Source organism: Lepisosteus oculatus, chromosome 9, assembly GCF_040954835.1.
Source record: "Lepisosteus oculatus isolate fLepOcu1 chromosome 9, fLepOcu1.hap2, whole genome shotgun sequence".
NCBI classification, from domain to species: domain Eukaryota; kingdom Metazoa; phylum Chordata; class Actinopteri; order Semionotiformes; family Lepisosteidae; genus Lepisosteus; species Lepisosteus oculatus.
Genome location: NC_090704.1, coordinates 36,771,185 through 36,789,654, shown reverse-complemented (window position 1 = coordinate 36,789,654; position 18,470 = coordinate 36,771,185). Strand labels below are relative to the sequence as shown.

The window sequence follows — 18,470 nt, the reverse complement described above, 5'->3', positions numbered from 1 at the left end:
CTTAGCTCTTCAGGGACCCCATCTATGAGATCCTGAGCTGGATGTTTATTTTTTTATTTTTTATGCACAGTAAACTACCACTGGTTTTTATGTTGAATGCAGGAAGTGCTGGAAAAAAAAAAACATGATAATTTCTAAAGTGGACAGTGTTTAAAGGGTATGACTGAGTAGATAGATAACATGAGCACTGAGGGACCGTGAAATCCTTTGACATCTAGCCCAACACTGTTGTAATTTTCACTGACAGCTCAGATCTTCTTGTGTTACAATATCGAAAACAGTCAATCATCATTTACATCCAGAAAATTGGAATGTATCACCATACAATTTACAAGTGGTTGCTAAAATTGTGAATTGTAAACTAAAGAAATATTAAACGATTTTGTACACCGAACAACTTAATAAAATAATCTCCAGCAATTGCTTGTTTCTCTTTTTGGACCTCCACACAAGGCAGCAAGGATTGTATCCTTAAATAAAAAACGAACCATTATGTACTGTAAACAGATTTCTAGAATATAAATCCTGAAAAATTATGAAACAAAAACTACAGAAGGTGAGACAAATGACAATAAAAAAGAAATACCATTTCGGAGGTAGGGCTTTCATCTAGTGGTTTGACCTGTCAGTGATGAGATCTCATATAAAATGAATGGCATACAAAGAAATAAAACACAGATAAGGACAGCCCCTTTTTGAAGAGGGTCACACAGTCACAGACACTGCCATTCTTCCTAACCTAACAATCTTTCAACAGATGACCTTGTGAAGAGTGATTTACATGTTATAGATTCAGCCCTCAATTACTCACTAGAGTACACAGCACAGCAGTAAGAGCAGTAAGAGCATTCTTTCTTCGAATTTGAGTGTTTCTGTCATTCTCAGCTTCACTTTTTCTTTCTGTCTCTATGGATTCCTTTAAACCTCCCAACCTAAACCTCTTACCGTAATTTGGAATAGCCCTGCCCTCAAGTGACAGAAAGCACCAGTTAGGCAAGCAGACAGGCAGGCAGGCAGAGAGACACAGCGTTTTCACTCACTGAGTCTGGACTCGAGGATAGAGAGGATCTGTTCAGCAAGTGAGCAGATCCCGGAAGCAAGCAGTGAGATAGGCAAGCAGCATACAGTAATTACCAAAGGATATTTTAATGAAAAGCTGGATTATGAGGATTTGAAGAGCCATTGCCGAATACTGAAAGCTCTGGATTAGTGGCTTTTTCAGTTTTTCCTGACACAATGGGGATAGACAGACGGCAGAGAGCTTCTCTGGCTCTCACCTTGAACTTCATTGCACTGATCTTTGCCATCTCTGCCCTCAGCACAAGCTATTGGTGTGAGGGGACCAGAAAAGTGGTGAAGCCTTTCTGCAAAGGACCAGTGACTCTCAAGCAGAGCTACTGCATCAGGTTCAACAGCTCTAACATCAACGACAGTCGGATTGTCCAGTACATTTGGGAAACTGGAGACGACAAGTTCCTAATGAGACATTTCCATACTGGCATCTGGTTTTCCTGTGAAGAAAATATAAATGGAATAGGTAAGAACAACCATCATGTACAGTATACTATGTTTATAAACATTTGTTTACAAACACAGCAAACTAGATTTTATGTGGAGCAATGTTTCCATGAATAGTTTATAATGTTTCTACTTTAGTTTTTTTTGTTTGTAAATTATAATGGTCAGATTGACTCCTATTTCTTCTTTCAGAGCAACATTTAAAAGGCTCAAATATTTTTATTTTATGAGAAATGCTTATTAAAAATTAATGAAAAAGGAATTTAAAGAAGCCTTTTCTGCCTATTTTTAAACATTAAATCTCGATATCTAGTCTAGAAAGAGTGTTGCAATTTCTACTTAATGTTGTGAGCTGAGCAATGATAAATTATTTAACTTTGTTCCCCTGAGCATACAAAATTTAATCGCATGATCTTTTCTGCATAATTTATGATTAACTTAGACCAATTCATATAATGGTTTACAACTTTATTCAATATGTCATCACTACTTTAAAAGTAACACTTTGGATTAACTGCAGAAAAGCAAAACTGATCCATACATTCTCAAATAAATCCTAGAGTACATAAGAAGATAACAATATTCAAAATTTAATCTAAACCAAAAAAAATTCCATGGAATGTAATCCAATAGAATCTCTACTGGATTATGGTACACAATATCAGGATTTAAAATATATCGTATGTGATTTTTAAGGAATGGTGTGGCAAAAACAGAAGCCTAAAGGGACAACTGCAAAATTAAACTCCTTAGGGTTTTTATTATTCTAAAAATAAAGTATAGTGATCAGGAAATGAAGGAGAAAAAAAAACATTTTTTGTTACATAATTACTGTATAAATTAAATCCTGTGGGTATATACTATGCCTATCATAAATAAACAAATACAGTACGCTCCTTCATGAAAAACAATTGTTTCTCTGGCAAAGGATAGTTTTCAAAGTTCTTCACAGATGCCTGAAAGTTGCAGCAGTTTATCGGAACAAGACTAATATTTATGTAATATTTCTGATTTATTATTTTTCTCATTTGTTTTTATTATATACCGTATAATATTTATGGGCGTTTCTTGGCTCCAGGACTAGGGAAACAAACAATTGGACAAAAATTATTTTGAGATTAATTTTATAGAAATTACCTTGTGTACAAACACAATGCTATTGGATTAATGCAATTTAAGATATTCATGTATGTACCATTGTCAGCACAAAAATGAATTAATAAAAATGCTTTCATGGTATTTGTAATTAATGTATTTAGAAAATAATGTTACAATAATGTCTGAAAATATGAGGTGGTGGTTCTAAACCTCATTCTCTTGAAGGCAAAGGTAGCTGAGTGTCCCTTTCTCTTCAGCATTTATCTAATAAAAAGATCTGTCATAGAGCATTCTAATGCAATTCAATTTACCCTTGTAATAACAAAGAGTACTGATCCTAGATCCATTATTGACAGATACATGCAAAATAAAACATTTTATACAATCAAGTTGCAGTTTGTTTGAAAATGAAAACTAAAATGATACAGGTCATACACAATTTTTTACAAAGAAAGAAACAAACATGGAATTTTAGGATGACATTTTTCTTCTTTGGAATTTACCATAAAATGTGCAATTTATAAAAACTTAAATACACCTGAAAGGATTTACATGTCAATGACATTCCTGTGTAAGATAACCGAAGAAACTGGATTTCTAATACCTGGAATTCAAGGACCAATTGGAAATCTGTTGTAGCATGTTTGTGGCATGCATGTATGGATTTTGTTAAACAAAATTTTTATTTTTTTCAGGAGAGAGCTGTAGAAGTTTTCTAAATATTGCACCATCACACGAGAGGGGTAAGTATTTAATCATCCTTTTTAAAAGATTTTTATTTGTCTACAAATTAATGTATGTGAAGTATCTTTTTCATTTTAATTTTAGATTATTTTGTGAGTGTCTCATTGGCCCAATGGAAGTTTTCTTTTATTAAATTGGAGAGTTTTAATAAAACTAAATACATTTTCAGGACATAAGAGTATAAGAAAGGTTTCAAAGTAAAGGAGGTCATAAAGCCCAATTAAAAGAAAAGTCAGTGTATATTAGAATTGTTTTCTGTTTTATGATAGTTTTTACCTTATTTTTCAGTGTTCATAAAAGACTGAATTAAGTAGCATTTTCTTATAATGCTTCTTTTATTATATTGCAGCGTATTTATTGTCTTTATTGATATTTACAGTGACTGTAAATGTTGTGTGTGAGCATTCTGAAAATCTGCCGTCATTACAAAAAAGTTACAATATCTACAGCTATACAATTTATGCATTTCTTAACTTGCAAGACTGCTTGAGTATAAATAATTTACTGTACCTCTTTAGTTTGGAAGTTTATGGATGAATGTCTTAGTTGCAGGGAAAACAAATAAGATACTGTATTATGTTTCTGACAAGCTAGTGTGCAGCCTGTCAATAAAACAGATTTGAAAAATTATTGCAGTTAAACAACATTAAATCACAAGTACATCCAGAGGAGATACTGTATACTATATGTAAATATTTGTGAGAATATCATTGAGGTTAATTAATAATTCAAAAGCCAGTAAACTGTGTTTAGCTTGATCAAATAATTACATGTACAGTGAAACTTGGTATAGTATATCCATAGTATATTGGGTATTATGGTGGTATAAGAGCTTAATTTCTAAGAACCTAATATATATTTGATGCTGTGATGGAACAATTTGACAAATTAATGTAAATTGCACATGGAGTATAAATGTTTGTCTTTGCAAAGCAGACATGAAAATAATGCAACAGAGAAAAATTGCAAATACATACTTTAAACCTCTTGAGACGCATCTATCATTTCACGCGTCAATCATTTCAGGGGCTTTTAAAGTAATAAGCTACCCTTTATTGAATTGCTTTAATGATTTAATTCATCCCTTGATTGTCAGCTTTTCTATTTCCTTGGAGAGGTCAAATTGGTCAAAGTTGAGGAGGTCACGTTGGCATGTATTGATTCAAACATTAATGGCAATAGTAAATATGATTAATTACTGAGACTTACAGTAAATGATTTTTTTCTGCACATTTATTGGTTTACCATAATAGTGGACTGTAGACACAAAACAGGTATCAGCAGCATGGAATTTGTATGTTCTTCCAATGTTCACATGGGTTTCCTTTGGATCTTTCATTTCCTCCCACAGTCTAAAAACATACTGGTAGGTGAATTGGAAAATTGGCCTTGGTGTGAGTGTGTGTGCTTGTGTCTGTGTGTGCTCTGTGATGGACTGGCGTCCTATCCAGGGTGTATCCTGTCTTTTGGCTGTTGCTTGCCAAGACAATCTCCGGCTCCCCAGCAGCCCTGAATTGGATAAAGCAGATAGAAAATGGATGGATGGAAGGATGGAGAAACAATATGTAATTACAGAAGGATAGTTCTTGTGAATTCCTCCATCCTTAATAATGGAAAATGGTTAACTAATGTTGAGCTCAGATTTAGACTTCACGCATGTAGCTGCAAAAACAGAAGCCAATTTAAAATTTGAAAACAAGTACCAAGGCATTCCAGTTTAAAAAATATTATTTATTCATGATAAATATATTAGAATTTGATTTGTTGGTGAAGTATAGAGCAACATGTGATGCACAACGTCAATTTGCTTTTTCCCCCGGCCAGCTAGCCTCAGAGTGACTCTAATCTACCTGACCAGTGCTGTCCTCCTAGCTATACTGTACATTTTATGTGACAAAGTACAAATTGTCATCTAAATTACTTTGTTCTGCTTTTATAGGACAGTAGTTTGAATTTTGAGAATCAGACCAATTGTAATTGCATTATTAAAAAGCTATTTTTAGCTCAAATACTGTAACTGTAACCGATTGCCTCCTCTTATTTTGGAAAATGAAATGACTTTACAGATACAAAACAAAAGAATTACATTCCTTTTAATACTTTTTAAAGTAGTGTATGATGCTCCCTACCTGATATGCTCTCTCTACTGCAACAGGTGTTAGCTAAATGCAGCAATGAAAGTTTCAGGAATAAGGCTGTAAATATGACACAGTGAACAGATGAGGAAATGTTGGTGTTAAGCCAAAACTGGAGAAGATCGTTGACTGTTAGTGCAGCATTACACTAAACACATGCTTCATTTTATATTAAATATATTCACTTACTTAAGGGCATAAACTTAAATTTGTATTGTTTAAGTCAGAGAAGAGGTTTAAAATACATGTTATGATAAGAGAAACATAGAGACATGTTTCTCACAAGACATTATGATATGTTTTATTAACCATGCACAATTTTAATTTTATTTTTCTATTAAACATATTTCCCTGCCATTTTGTCTCGATAATTCTTGTTAACTTACAATAATAAATACTGTATGTTTTGGGTCAATTTAATCTCATGAGATTTTGGAAATATCTGTTATACCATTCTTGATATAAATCATGCCGTACAGTATATTTTCTATTTGTAGAAGTACTGCCTTCTACCTTTATTACCTATTCATATTAGAAATAGATGTATCAGTATATGATGTTAACTAACCTATCTTCTTCATCCCCTTTTCCTTTGGTTAAATTTTTTTCAGGTGTCCTTTGGTTGTGCATCGTTGCTGAGTGTCTGTACATTGCTCTGTTGGTAACTGGTGGAATTCTTATGTCAATAGAGATATGTCACTATGCTAATGTCATCGACGGCTTGAAACTGAATGCCTTCGCTGCAATATTTACTGTGCTATCAGGTAAATGGTTATGCTTCAATAGGTTTTCTTTCTCCATCTCTTAAATTCTACTCAAATTTATTTATTCAGTGTTACCAGATGTTAACAGATCAGCTACCCGATTCATGCGCTCCAATGAAAAGCTCGCTCGAGTATACAGTGCTACAGTAGCTTTCATATTTTTTCTGACATTAATTTATACGGAATTCATTCAGGATTTCTGAATTTGAATGGATGAGCCAGATCTGATGTGGACAGGAAATTGTGGTGCTTTCAACATTTTTGTAGACAGGTTGAGAGATGTGTCTTATTTCTCCTATAGCTGTTACTTCTTTTGAAATGTATATTTCCATTATCGTAATTTATTGTAAGACACACTTTTATATTGGCAAGCTGTGTGCCATAAAGTATTCATAATGGAAAGTATTCAACTTCAGAGTCTTATATGCTCTGCATTCAAGGCAACATACTGTAGTTTGTTTCAAACACATACTGTGCATTACAGTGCTTTCACTGTCAATTTATAGTTGTCAACTAAAATGTTGAAATATTAACACACTCCTCTTAATAAAGAATTATATATAATATAATTACACAATTACACATTTAAAGATAAGCCTTCTTTGTTTATCTGTAATTCTTAAAAGTATGCATTCTATAAATACATATTGTATGGATAAAAAGCAAATATAGTTTTCAAAAACATTTGTTAATTATAAAAAAAAATGTCTTTTCTCCCATCTAATCAACCCTCTGGAGACCTTACTTTGTTTTTAAGAGTTTTCTCTCTTCCTTTATGTTATGAGCAGGAAATAGAAAAAAAACACACAATTGAATTCAGTTTCTTAACAGTGCTAAAACAGCTTCTGTTTGATTTTTTTGTGGTGAAATTTGACATACAGTACTCTACACAAAGACAAACAATAGTTAGAAATGGCTCACATTAGAAAGATTATGTATTAATCAGTAATCAGTTGTCCATTAATTATTATTCGAAATAATCTGGTTGCTAAATCATTGCCTTTTTAAAATGATGTTACAATTCTTACCATACCACTGATTCCATTCTGTTTAAAAAGAAATGTTTAACACTCATGTCATCTAAATCCTTTGCAAAAACAAAATTGGAAAAATCATTCATTGTTGAATCACACCAAACAGGCTAATGTGATTCTAATTATCCTAATTGTCGGCATCAGTTACTGCCATTAAACTCTGCACTTCTATGTAACTTCTACAATATACAGTAACTGTCTTCCCAAGCAGTCATAAACGCTTCATAAACAGTTATGTTTAACTTTAAAAATGATAAAGTTTCCAGCCCTCTAGAGAGGAATTACTGCACATTGCCTCTAGTTTAGTTTACAAGAACTGCATATAATATGCTTGTAATTATATTTTCTTGGCATCTAAACAACACTGTGTTGATTAAACTACATGAATTTAACAAATTTTATATATTTAAAAAAATGGAGGCCCAATAAAGAAACTCCACAAGGAAGAAGGAATGCATTGAGGGCAATGGATTGGCAGGTTATATCGAGAATTTAGTCTGCACTTGTACAATCTGAGGATTTGTGGTATTATAAAGTAATCGGATTGGTAACATGGCTGCATTTTTCAGAATGTGGTATTTGCTCAGTGTAGATACCTCTCTCCAGTTGTCAGGCATTCTTCCAGACATCATTTTTATATCTCTATTCAATACTATTGAATTCTTTTGTTCTCAGAGCACACCATGTGTATGTATGTATCTGGAATTTTCCATCACACTTTTTACATCACACATTTTATGCCCTTAATAGTATAAATATAAGAACAAATAAAAATAGTAAAAAAATACCTAATTACATGGTCTGGATTTAATTAACATTTAGCACAGGTTAATTTCAGAATATTCCCTTGATGTAACAGGAATTCAATGTAATCCAAGGACACAGATTTTTATTACTACTAAAAGTATTTTATAGAGCAATTATTCCAGTGTGTAATACTTTCAGAGACATGAAATAGAGCATTGTTTAAGCATTTAAATAATTCATGGGGATATAGCTAGTAAGAGACAAAGAAGGCTTTAATGTCAGTTCTTTTCAGTAAGAATATTTTCAGAATCATCGTAGGTGATTGTCAAATCAAAAGTTGAATGACACAATATCATTTTTGTATTGCTTTTCTTGACTGGATGAAAGCTATCAAAAAATATTTTGGTGATATATCTGCTACTTGCTGTGAAATGAGAGAAATATTGAGCAAAATAGTTTTTAAGATTCAGGTTTTAATCTGACATGCACCATGGCTGCCCTCTTGTGAATTATAGCCTTTAGTACATACTGTATGCTTCTATTCTCATTTTAACTCTAAGAGAGCATATCCTGTGTCAAGTTGTTGAAAATATATTTAAAATTAAAATTTAAAGTTAAAATTTCTGGTCCTGAATGCTATATTTAACACCTGTTAATTGCCTGACCTGTAGAAAAAAAGTGTGATTTTTGACATCCCGGTGCAGAAGAAGTCACTTACACACTTTGATCTTTTTGTGAAACAATTGATATTCATTTTACTTTTTCAAACCAGAACAGTATAACGTTTTTAGCATACCAGTCTCCAAAATTTCCATTATCATATTGGTACTGTATCTCGTCTTTCTAATTTACTTGTGGTACTTTAGTACAACTTGTGTTGTACTAAAATACCCTTTAACATACAATGAGAAAGCTATGCCAGAAGTTCTGTGAAATCAGGATTTCACATTTCACTATGTGCTTGTCCTTGGCAACATGAATCTCAGCAATAGAAATCTCTATATACTGTAAATAATGTCCAGATAGACAAGGATCCAACGATGGAGTTATTGCAGAACCTTCTAACGCAGTGCCATCACCTTTACATTTTTGCTGCTACACAGGCCAAGACCGGAGTTAGCATTTAACAAAATCACTATGTAAGGGCAAAGAATATCCTTATTTTGAAAAGTATTGACAGTAGCTTAACTACTGTACATCTGGACATTCTCAAAAAAAAACTGTAAGTAAGTCTCTAACTCCCCATGGACAGACACATATTTTTGTTATTTTTTCCCTAAATACCAAGCTGTCATAATAGTGTAAATTACTGTAGATCTTGAATATATAAAACTTTTCAACTTTTTCAAGTGGAAACTAAGGTACGAGAAAATCAAGATCAAACCAAACAAACATGGTGTTCCAATCAAATGTGTAAAAATGAAATGTAATGTTTTGGGAAATATAGTCCTTCCTTAGATCTCATGGTGGAGAGTGCAGAATATATTTTGCCCTTTTCAAGCAAATGTAGAAATGTAAGTAATCATACAGTAGGACTAGAACAAACACAAAGAGGAAGCACATACAGTTTTATTCTGACATGATCCTAAAAGTGTTAATCTGTTCAAGCCAACATCTGCCTTAAAAGTGTTATTAAAGATTTTTTTAGTATGATAACATGTAATGGAAGTGTAAAATCTTAGTATCACAGTATATGAAGCTTTTGACAAGAGATAAACTTAGTTTTCTCCTTTGTATGATTTTAAGGCTGTAATGCATATTAGAAAAAAATCAGTTTATACCCTGATAGAGCACTGAAATAGTTAAAAGTTAGAAAGCACATCAACGTAGTATTGGAAGGTTTTGTCTCAATTTGGAATTAAACCATCAGTAATGATATGCAATGACAAGCATTGGCAAAGGAAATAGTAATTAACAGAGATTTGCTAGTGGTTGTAAGGAGATTTGTAAGGTTATAAGAAGCATGAAAAATTGGGCATTTCAGGAGAGTCCTACGAGAAAAAAGAAACTGGCCCTTGTTGTACGGTAGCGCCATTGGTATATAAAATTTCAGCCATATTAACCTGAATCTAAATGTATGACATAGAAATGACCACAAAGTACTTATACCCACTCAAGCCCGTCAAAAGCATTCTTAACACCAAATGAAAGAAAAGCACAAAGAAGCAATCTGTGTCAAATGGATGTCTCATTGATTTTTATCACAACAGTTAACTAATCTGTGGTGAGTGTCCTGCGTGTTTTAGAACCACCATCATTGGACACTTCTGGATGTAGACCTGCATGTTTTTCTATTTATTATGAAGTTTTTTTTTTCATTTTCAAACATGCATCCTGTCATGTGACATAAGTGTTATATACTATAAAATCTTGGCAACACCAGGTTGTTCTTTCTTGTCCTATGGAGAAGCAGTTGTACATCTGTATATTTAATGAGAATGAAGTAGTCTACCATAGAATACCCAACTGAGAACTTTCTTCAATATTTTAAGATGGTTTCTAAACTAAATCAAACCTGCTGGTTGAAATTTCATCTTAGGCTTGAATTTTGTGTCTTGTTTTATAGGTCTTTTAGGTATGGTAGCACATATGATGTTCACCACTGCTTTCCAGTTGACAGTAAGTCTTGGGCCTGAAGACTGGAGGCCTCAGACATGGGATTATGGGTGGTCATATTGGTAAGTCTAGCATATTAATGCAGTGTTTTGAACTGAATTCTATACTGATGTACAAATGTATATTGATCTATATTGTAATCTATGATTTTATTTTTTCCAATCTGAAATTTCTCTTCCTAAACAAGTTGATGTCCTTCAATAATGGCTCATCACCCAAATATTTGAAATTGTGCATTACGGTGACAGTTAAACAACCTTGTCCAACACTTTTACTTGCAGTTCTTAAACTTCAGCAGTTTAACACAAAACATACACTGGGAGAAAAATATAATAGTTTAAAAGGAAATCTCACACACATCATGATATATTTTACTACAGTATGTCAAAAATATGTATTCTGTGTTGAATGTACACTGCATTCATAATACAATCATAAGGATAAAAAACAATTAAGACAATTAATTATATAATTTCCTAATTTTTCATGTCCAGTTTATAGGATGTATTTAAGTAAATTAATAATTAACGGTGTTATTAAAGCAGAAGTTCAGGACAAGATCAAATTCGCATCTCACACTTCTGCACTTCTGCTTACAGTATAAACACTTGCTGGCTGCCCACAATTCTACATGTGTTTTTTAAGTCCCCTCCCTCCACCCCAGCTGCACTCTTCCAACTGGTTCATTATTTGTAAGTGAGGGGGGTACGGCACTGAGGTTTAGCCACAGCTGTTGTTTCCTTAGCCAGGCCAGTTAACACCCAAGTATGACTTACACTGTTGCTTTATATTTCATTATATTTTCACAGTACCGCTTAATAATTCTGTATTTATTCAGATAGTTAGTTGAAATGCTCGGGCTTGATTTTCACAAGAAAAGAGACGTAATTGTAAAACAATAAAAACGCTAAAAGCTAAAAAGACCACAGGTTAAGCAACATAAAAAGCATTCTGTATATTGTATACTGTATACTGAAGATTGTAGCAAAGATTTTGTTTCCAATAATTCACGTTTTTAATATATTCTTTGATAGTTTTACTCAAGACTCTGGCCCTGTATTTTTTTAAAGCATTTTCCGATTTTTCTCCACAGCCTTGCATGGAGTTCCTTTACTAGTTGCATGGCGTCTTCGGTGACCACGATCAACAGGTACACAAAGACGATACTGGAGTTCAAGCATAAAAGGAGAAACATTGAGAAAAATCTTAAAGTCAAACAAAAGCTGCTTGACTTTGAGTCAGCTGACCAAGTCTGGGACATGTACATTAGCTCTGTGCCTAGCACAGCAGAAGAATTGTTAGACCTCTCAAGTAATGGCCGGAAATTATCCAACACTTCAGTTTTCTTAGATCTCAATGATTTGCCAGATCCACAGGTTGAAGAATACTGTTAAGCACTCAAGCTAAAAATTGTTTTCAACTACTATCTGCACATATTAGCCCCTCACTTTTTAGCTAATATTTTTGTCCACCTAAAATGATATTTTCAAACAAACATTACTATAATCATTCAAGGAATACTGTGAAAAATATTTAATACCGGTAGATAGGATTGTTTATTGTTATATGGAAGCACATTACTGTCTTCCCAGATTTTCAGTAGTTTTGTGTACAGTATGTGTGTATGAGTGTTTGAGCAAATGGTTGTACAGGTATGTGTTATTTGGTAACTGCCTTTTATTAAAAAGAAGCTGTGAAAAGTAGAAGAAATAAAAACCAAAAAAGTTAGCATTAACTGGGCTATGACTGTTCACGTGAAATGAGGTCAGCTAGGCAGCACAAGAATTCTGGTGCATATTTTATATCTTAAAAAGGGGTGCCATTATACAGTGAGAGAAAAAATACAGAAACTGGAAATGTACAGATTATGTTTCATTTTTATCTCACTTATTTTATTTTTGCACGGAACAGTTCTTTTGTATTCAGTTGCTTTTTAATTATTGAATTCCAAAGCTCAGAATTTCAGTATTTCTTTAGATTTAAAATAGAGGAAAAAAAGTCTTAAAAATTGGTGCAGTGCCTTTTGTAGGAATTTATTTTTTGCTTCTCTTAAAATTCGAACGACTAGCAGCATTTTTAAACTTAGTTGTTTTCCTTCTATATTTTAGAAAATTATACTAATGATTTCACTTACAGTACATTCATTTCATGACAAATTTGGAATGGGCAATTTGGACCAATTTAAAATGACAGAGTAACAGAGTTAATTTATGTGCAATTTAACCCAAAAATATGTTTTGAAAAGGTAAATGTCTGAAAAACACTTTCATATCGATATAATATGTTAAATTTGGATGGTAAAATGAATAGAAATCTAAATGTAAATTATCTACTCAAAGATGAGAAACAAAAACAAACATCTGACCAACTGAATGTCTTGAGCATTTAGAAAATGCTCAACTCCCTGTTCAGTGCATCTCAGATATCAAGCGAGTGTCTTTTTAAGCATGACAATAAGTTATTCTAAATAAATGTAAGTTATTGTAGCAAAACAGGCAGTTCCAAAGTTAGCAGTGGACATACTTATAGTGAGGATGTAATATTAGAGAATTTCTCCTGAAGCTTAGATGTACAGTATCATTGGAATCACCAGGTCAGTGGTCATCAGCTGGGTGGGGAATTAGGAGCTGTAAATCCAGTTAACAAAGTAGCAGAGAGAATCTTGTAAAGATCAGTAACTACCATCCAGCCCTCAACAAGTTGGAATGCTGGGTGCTGTGAGTACAGTGTTCCTGCTGTAAGCTGCAAAGTCCAGGTCCACAAAGTGTTGGAGTACCTGTGTGATCTGGATGCCAAGCTCGGTTCTGGTGTAACAAAGGATGAAGCCAATCATCTACAGTAGGTAATTCAAGATACAGTACATAGGCCCTACAGGTGAAAGAGGGCTAGGATTACATCTATGCCCTGTAAAAGTGTCTCTGGAAAGACAAATGGACAATGGTATGGGAATGATTGAGAATACTCAGAACTGACAGAGCCAGTGCCTCAAGAGATAATGACTGCATTTCACCTCAGTGGTAACCACAATATATCAATCAACAGAAACAGGCTTCAAAACAGTGCTGACTTTCATAGTCAGATAGGTACAGTATCTAATACATGCTGTACAACAGACAGACTATTGTCAGAGCAAAAAGAAAAAAAAGGCCAGGACAAAATAACAGAATAACTGTTTGTAAAATGTGTGCTTTGTCAGTTTTGATAAAATAAGAAGTGTTACTAATACTGTATATCATTAAAGTATGTACTAGATATAAGGGGAGATTAACATCGCCAAAAGGTGATTGCACCCCAAAATTCTGAAACCCTTATCCTGAAAAGGCCTATGTCAGATCAATAATCATGTGGTCTTCATCAGCACCAACTGAAAAACCACTTGACACGACAACTAAACTGGCAGCTATTTCATTGCTGGCTAAATAGAAAAAAAAGATTGGCTTGCATATGTATAAATGTTTCTTCTAATAGTGCAACTACAATACCTGCCTTTATCTTTGTGAGATATTTTTGCTTACCTATATCTCAGTACCATAAATAATATCTAAGTCATACAAAGGATAAAAGGTAATAGTTTCTGCTAAATGCTCAATGTTTACATCAGGACCAGTAATTCGTTTTCAATGGTCTATGGATAGAGACCCAAGAAACAAGAAGTTTGCTAGCATTAGTTTAACACATACAGTACGGTAATTAGTACATTTAAGTTGCTCAGAACTAACCTGAAAGGGACACCATAAGAAACTTTGGCTTTCCAGGACCAGGTTTGGTTTACTCTATGAAAAGAACATTTTGACAATATCCAAAAATAGTTTATCTAATGGTTGACTAAACATTCCATTGATTTGATGTCATGTTAACATTGGATCACTAAAATAAAACACTATACAGCTGCCTTTCTTAGCTAAAGGCAACAACATTTTAAGTTTACAGTTGCTGTTACTAACATATCAAATCCCAGTTTAAGATCTGTAATTGCTTTAAATTTGAAGGGCAGACATATAATGATGTTTTGTATTTACCAGTGTTTATGTCTGTTAACAAGTTGTGCCCACCATGCTTATGTAATTTAAAATACTGCCAAAGTAATTAATAAGCAGTGTAGAACTGTGTAGTCAACAATAAACCTGTGTTATAATTAGTGCAAGGTGTTGTGTGAAAATACTGTATCTACTGTAATACTGTTTTTGCACTTGTAAAATGTTTTATGGATAGCAAATTATTTTATTGGTTTTTGTTGTATGCTTTTTAATAAAGACATAAAAGGTCGCAATTTGTCTTTCAATTGAATGTTGCTCACAGTAAACATTATGTACATTTACAACTTATTATAGCTACATATTTCATTAGACCTATCCATTTCCTATAACTGAAGTAAAACTTTGAAAATTCAAAGTAATTACAATATTTGGCACACAGAGTTTGAAATCAATGCCTTTTCATTTTTTGCATTTGAAAAATTCTCTATGATTCAGAGATTCAGACGATTTTGGAAAACATTCAAACTGATTAGTAGAATTATATGGCAACCACAGAACATTGCTTATTGCCACAGAAACACAGATAAAAGATACACATGTCAAATAATTTGTTTTTTCCCTCTCATGTGGGTACTGTATACTGTACCTCAGTCTTTGAACTGCCTATGTTAAATCTTCATCTATAAATAATGATGCTGCAAAAGATGGGACAGACCTCAATATCCTCCACAAAGCCAGGTTGGAAACTATTATGCCACTCATCAAATGTTGTTCTGAATCATGAAAGTAAGCCAACATTAGGTCATCTGAAGTAGTAGAAAGAGAGCAATATATACTTTTCAACATAGGGAACAGAGAACCAAGTTCATCAGTGAATGTTCGGTGACATTTTAGACCACATTTTGCTCTTTGGTAAGTACACCAAACAGTCTTAGTTTTTTCTTTCTTATAGAATAGAACTAAAATAAAAAAGTGCCACTTCTCATTAAAAATAGCATTTCTGAAAACAACTTCAGTCGCATCACAATTCAATCATATCATATACTGTAATGTAAGATCTCCCCAATCAAATGCAGTATGTGTAACGAAGCATTCTTTCAGGACCCTATGCAGACAACACATTTAAAATAATACTAGGAAGGGCTGGAGCGTCCTTAAGAGGAGGGGTTTAAGAGCGTGACATTATGGTTGTGTATTCTTAAATTTAAAAGGCAAGGCAGAATATAGTATATGGAATATTAGTGCACTATACTGTACAGTATGTGCACAGTGTAATATATAAGTGAGAGTATGTTTCCATATTAACAGTTATTTTAGTTACATTGTGTTACTGGCTATTAGCTTTGCCATTCAAGGTACTCTTGTCCTCCATGTAACCAACTGAAGTTTTGGTTGAAGAAAACGATCAGGATGTGGACACATCCCAAGTTAAGTTGTCATTGTTTTGACATAAATATCAGTGATGAGGATCACAGAGCTTCTATTTTCACTACTACTCAAGTCCTTGTTACTAACGGGTAATCTGTCTGTTTTACAGATTTAATCATTTGACTAGGATTAGTTTTGGACCTGGAGGCCAAAATGCACAAAGAAAACATCCTGCTGCATTGCTTAGGAATTCAACACCAGTTCACTTTTCCAACCTGGGGCCCTGTTCCTACTTACAATAAGTGTATCAGTGATCTTGAGTCTCATGTTGGAGTGACTCCAAGTGTCCTCCTGTATTACATCCAGCTCAGATAATCAGTCAATCAGTATGTACATCTATATATTCCCCACAGGAACTGTCTCTTCTCTGAAAATTTGAGGATCTGCATGACGAATAGATAAGTGACAAACTCATTGAGAAAATGGCTAGTGGACATGTCAGAGACAGATTGGTGATTGAACCTGAGAATTATCACTACATAAAATTCTACAGGTAGCCTACCAAATGGATGCAGCCATTAAGGGGGCCGATCAGCTTGCACTCCCCCTCCCCATTAGCACCAGTTCCTGAGTCTTCAGAGCAGAATATTTAAAAGATGCTGCTTCTCTTGACTGTCAGCCCTGACAAGGCTGTCTTAAACGTTAAACAGCAACACTCTTCATATCACAATGAGAAAGCAGGATCTACTAACTATTAATCCAGACACTTCTGATCTGCCTGGTGAAAAAGATACAAGGATTTGCAAGGAAACTACAAAATGAACCACTTTTTTTTTTAGGTCCAGCTCTTCTTTCTCATCGGAATAGCTCCAAGCTCTGTTCTCCTCTCCAGTCACAACCCTTATACTTTCAAACCATAATAATGAATATGGTAACTTAGAATGATTATTTACTTTTATTATTTTAACAGTTTTAAATCAATATAATATAGACATTTGCAGTAAAATGGTTATGTTGTAAAATGCACGGATACCTGACTAAACCCTGAATTGTTGATTCATTCTATTGTATAACATTTAAAATGCCAAGACTTCTGTTTCGACTCTATAAATAATTTACAGGTGAAGCACAGAATGCCCGTTCCATTCCACAGAAACCCCTCATTAGCGACTGTTGACAATCAGTCTTTTGTTTTTAGACCTTGTGCTCATTTTGACAACTAACTGCAATCATTATTTTCCCTTCATAGCTTTCAGGTTTTACCATCACTTGCTGTTTAATACCACAAAATAAGACACAGACCTGATTTTTCCTCCTGGATGGTTGCAAAAGGAAATATAGTCAAATAATTAAACTAAAAAAAAAAGTGATGAGATGCACTCAATTCAGTTATTCAAATTTTTATTGTATTGTTTTATTAATTGAGATGGGTGACCAATGGATATAAGGTCAATATATTTAACCCAAGAAACTTACTGTAAATGTACTGTAGCTGCTCCTCTTCACTCTTGACCAGAATTTCAAAACTAAAACCTAATTATATCACCAGGGACATTCTTGTTGGGTCAGGAGGAAGTCGATAAGATGAGACATTCAACTGAGAGATTGACTATTTGGTCAAAGATCCTATAGCACTTTGAAGAGGTAGAGGAGATAACTCTACTGCCTTGGCCAAATTCCACTCTAGGTTTGTACAATCTAAAGGTTCCATTAATTCAACTGGTAAATCACTTTTCACTTCTCTACCTGATCTGCTGTGTAGTGGAGTTATTGTTCCTTAGTGGCAAATATATACAGTATGTAATTCACAATATCCACTTTAATATACTGTAATGTAATATACAGTACAGTACTGTATGTAAAGTCTGTTTGGGATCCTTTCAGAGGAAAGGTATTATATACATGAAAGGAGTGAATGAAACCTAGCATAGCTATTTCAGCTAATATAATGAAAGAAAGTATTAAAATAAATGTTTTTTATATTAATATTTATAATGTTTATGTTGTTCTATTTAGCTACTGTATATGCTGTATCACGAACATTAAACAAAAGTTAAACTAGAATGATAATAGCCTCCAGCAGGTGACAGTGTTGTCTAAAAAAGTACTCATAACATTTTCAATAAAGTCTTTGCAATACTGAAATTACTGCATTGTATTAATATCAGGCTCTCATCGGCCCTGGCATTAATAGACTAGAGCAATGTCGGCCATTATGGGCTTCACTGGTATCTGAGACCTCGTAGAAAGAAACCTTTCCAATGATTCCAAAATAAAACATTATGATCTGTGTGGTGCATCAGTAACACTCTGAAACTCAGGGGGTTTAAATAAGTTAGATAAATAAATTAGATCCCAATCAAAAAGTGTATTCTATTCCCACTGGACTTGACTTACCTTAAGCCTTAAATACAAACACACAAGTATACCATGCAATGGTTTCAAAAGATTGTGATGTTTTTTAAGTTC

The 18,470-nt window shown here is 33.6% G+C and overlaps 1 protein-coding gene across 1 annotated transcript; it reads left to right on the top strand.

The window, feature by feature from the left end:
* Positions 1–815: 815 nt before the first annotated feature.
* Positions 816–14,922, top strand: gsg1l2b (gsg1-like 2b). Its single transcript, XM_006635106.3, has 5 exons — positions 816–1,537; positions 3,312–3,359; positions 6,107–6,259; positions 10,607–10,718; positions 11,750–14,922. Exons 1-5 carry the CDS (start codon positions 1,237–1,239, stop codon positions 12,048–12,050), a joined length of 915 nt encoding a protein of 304 aa, XP_006635169.1. The 5' UTR covers positions 816–1,236; the 3' UTR covers positions 12,051–14,922.
* Positions 14,923–18,470: the final 3,548 nt, after the last annotated feature.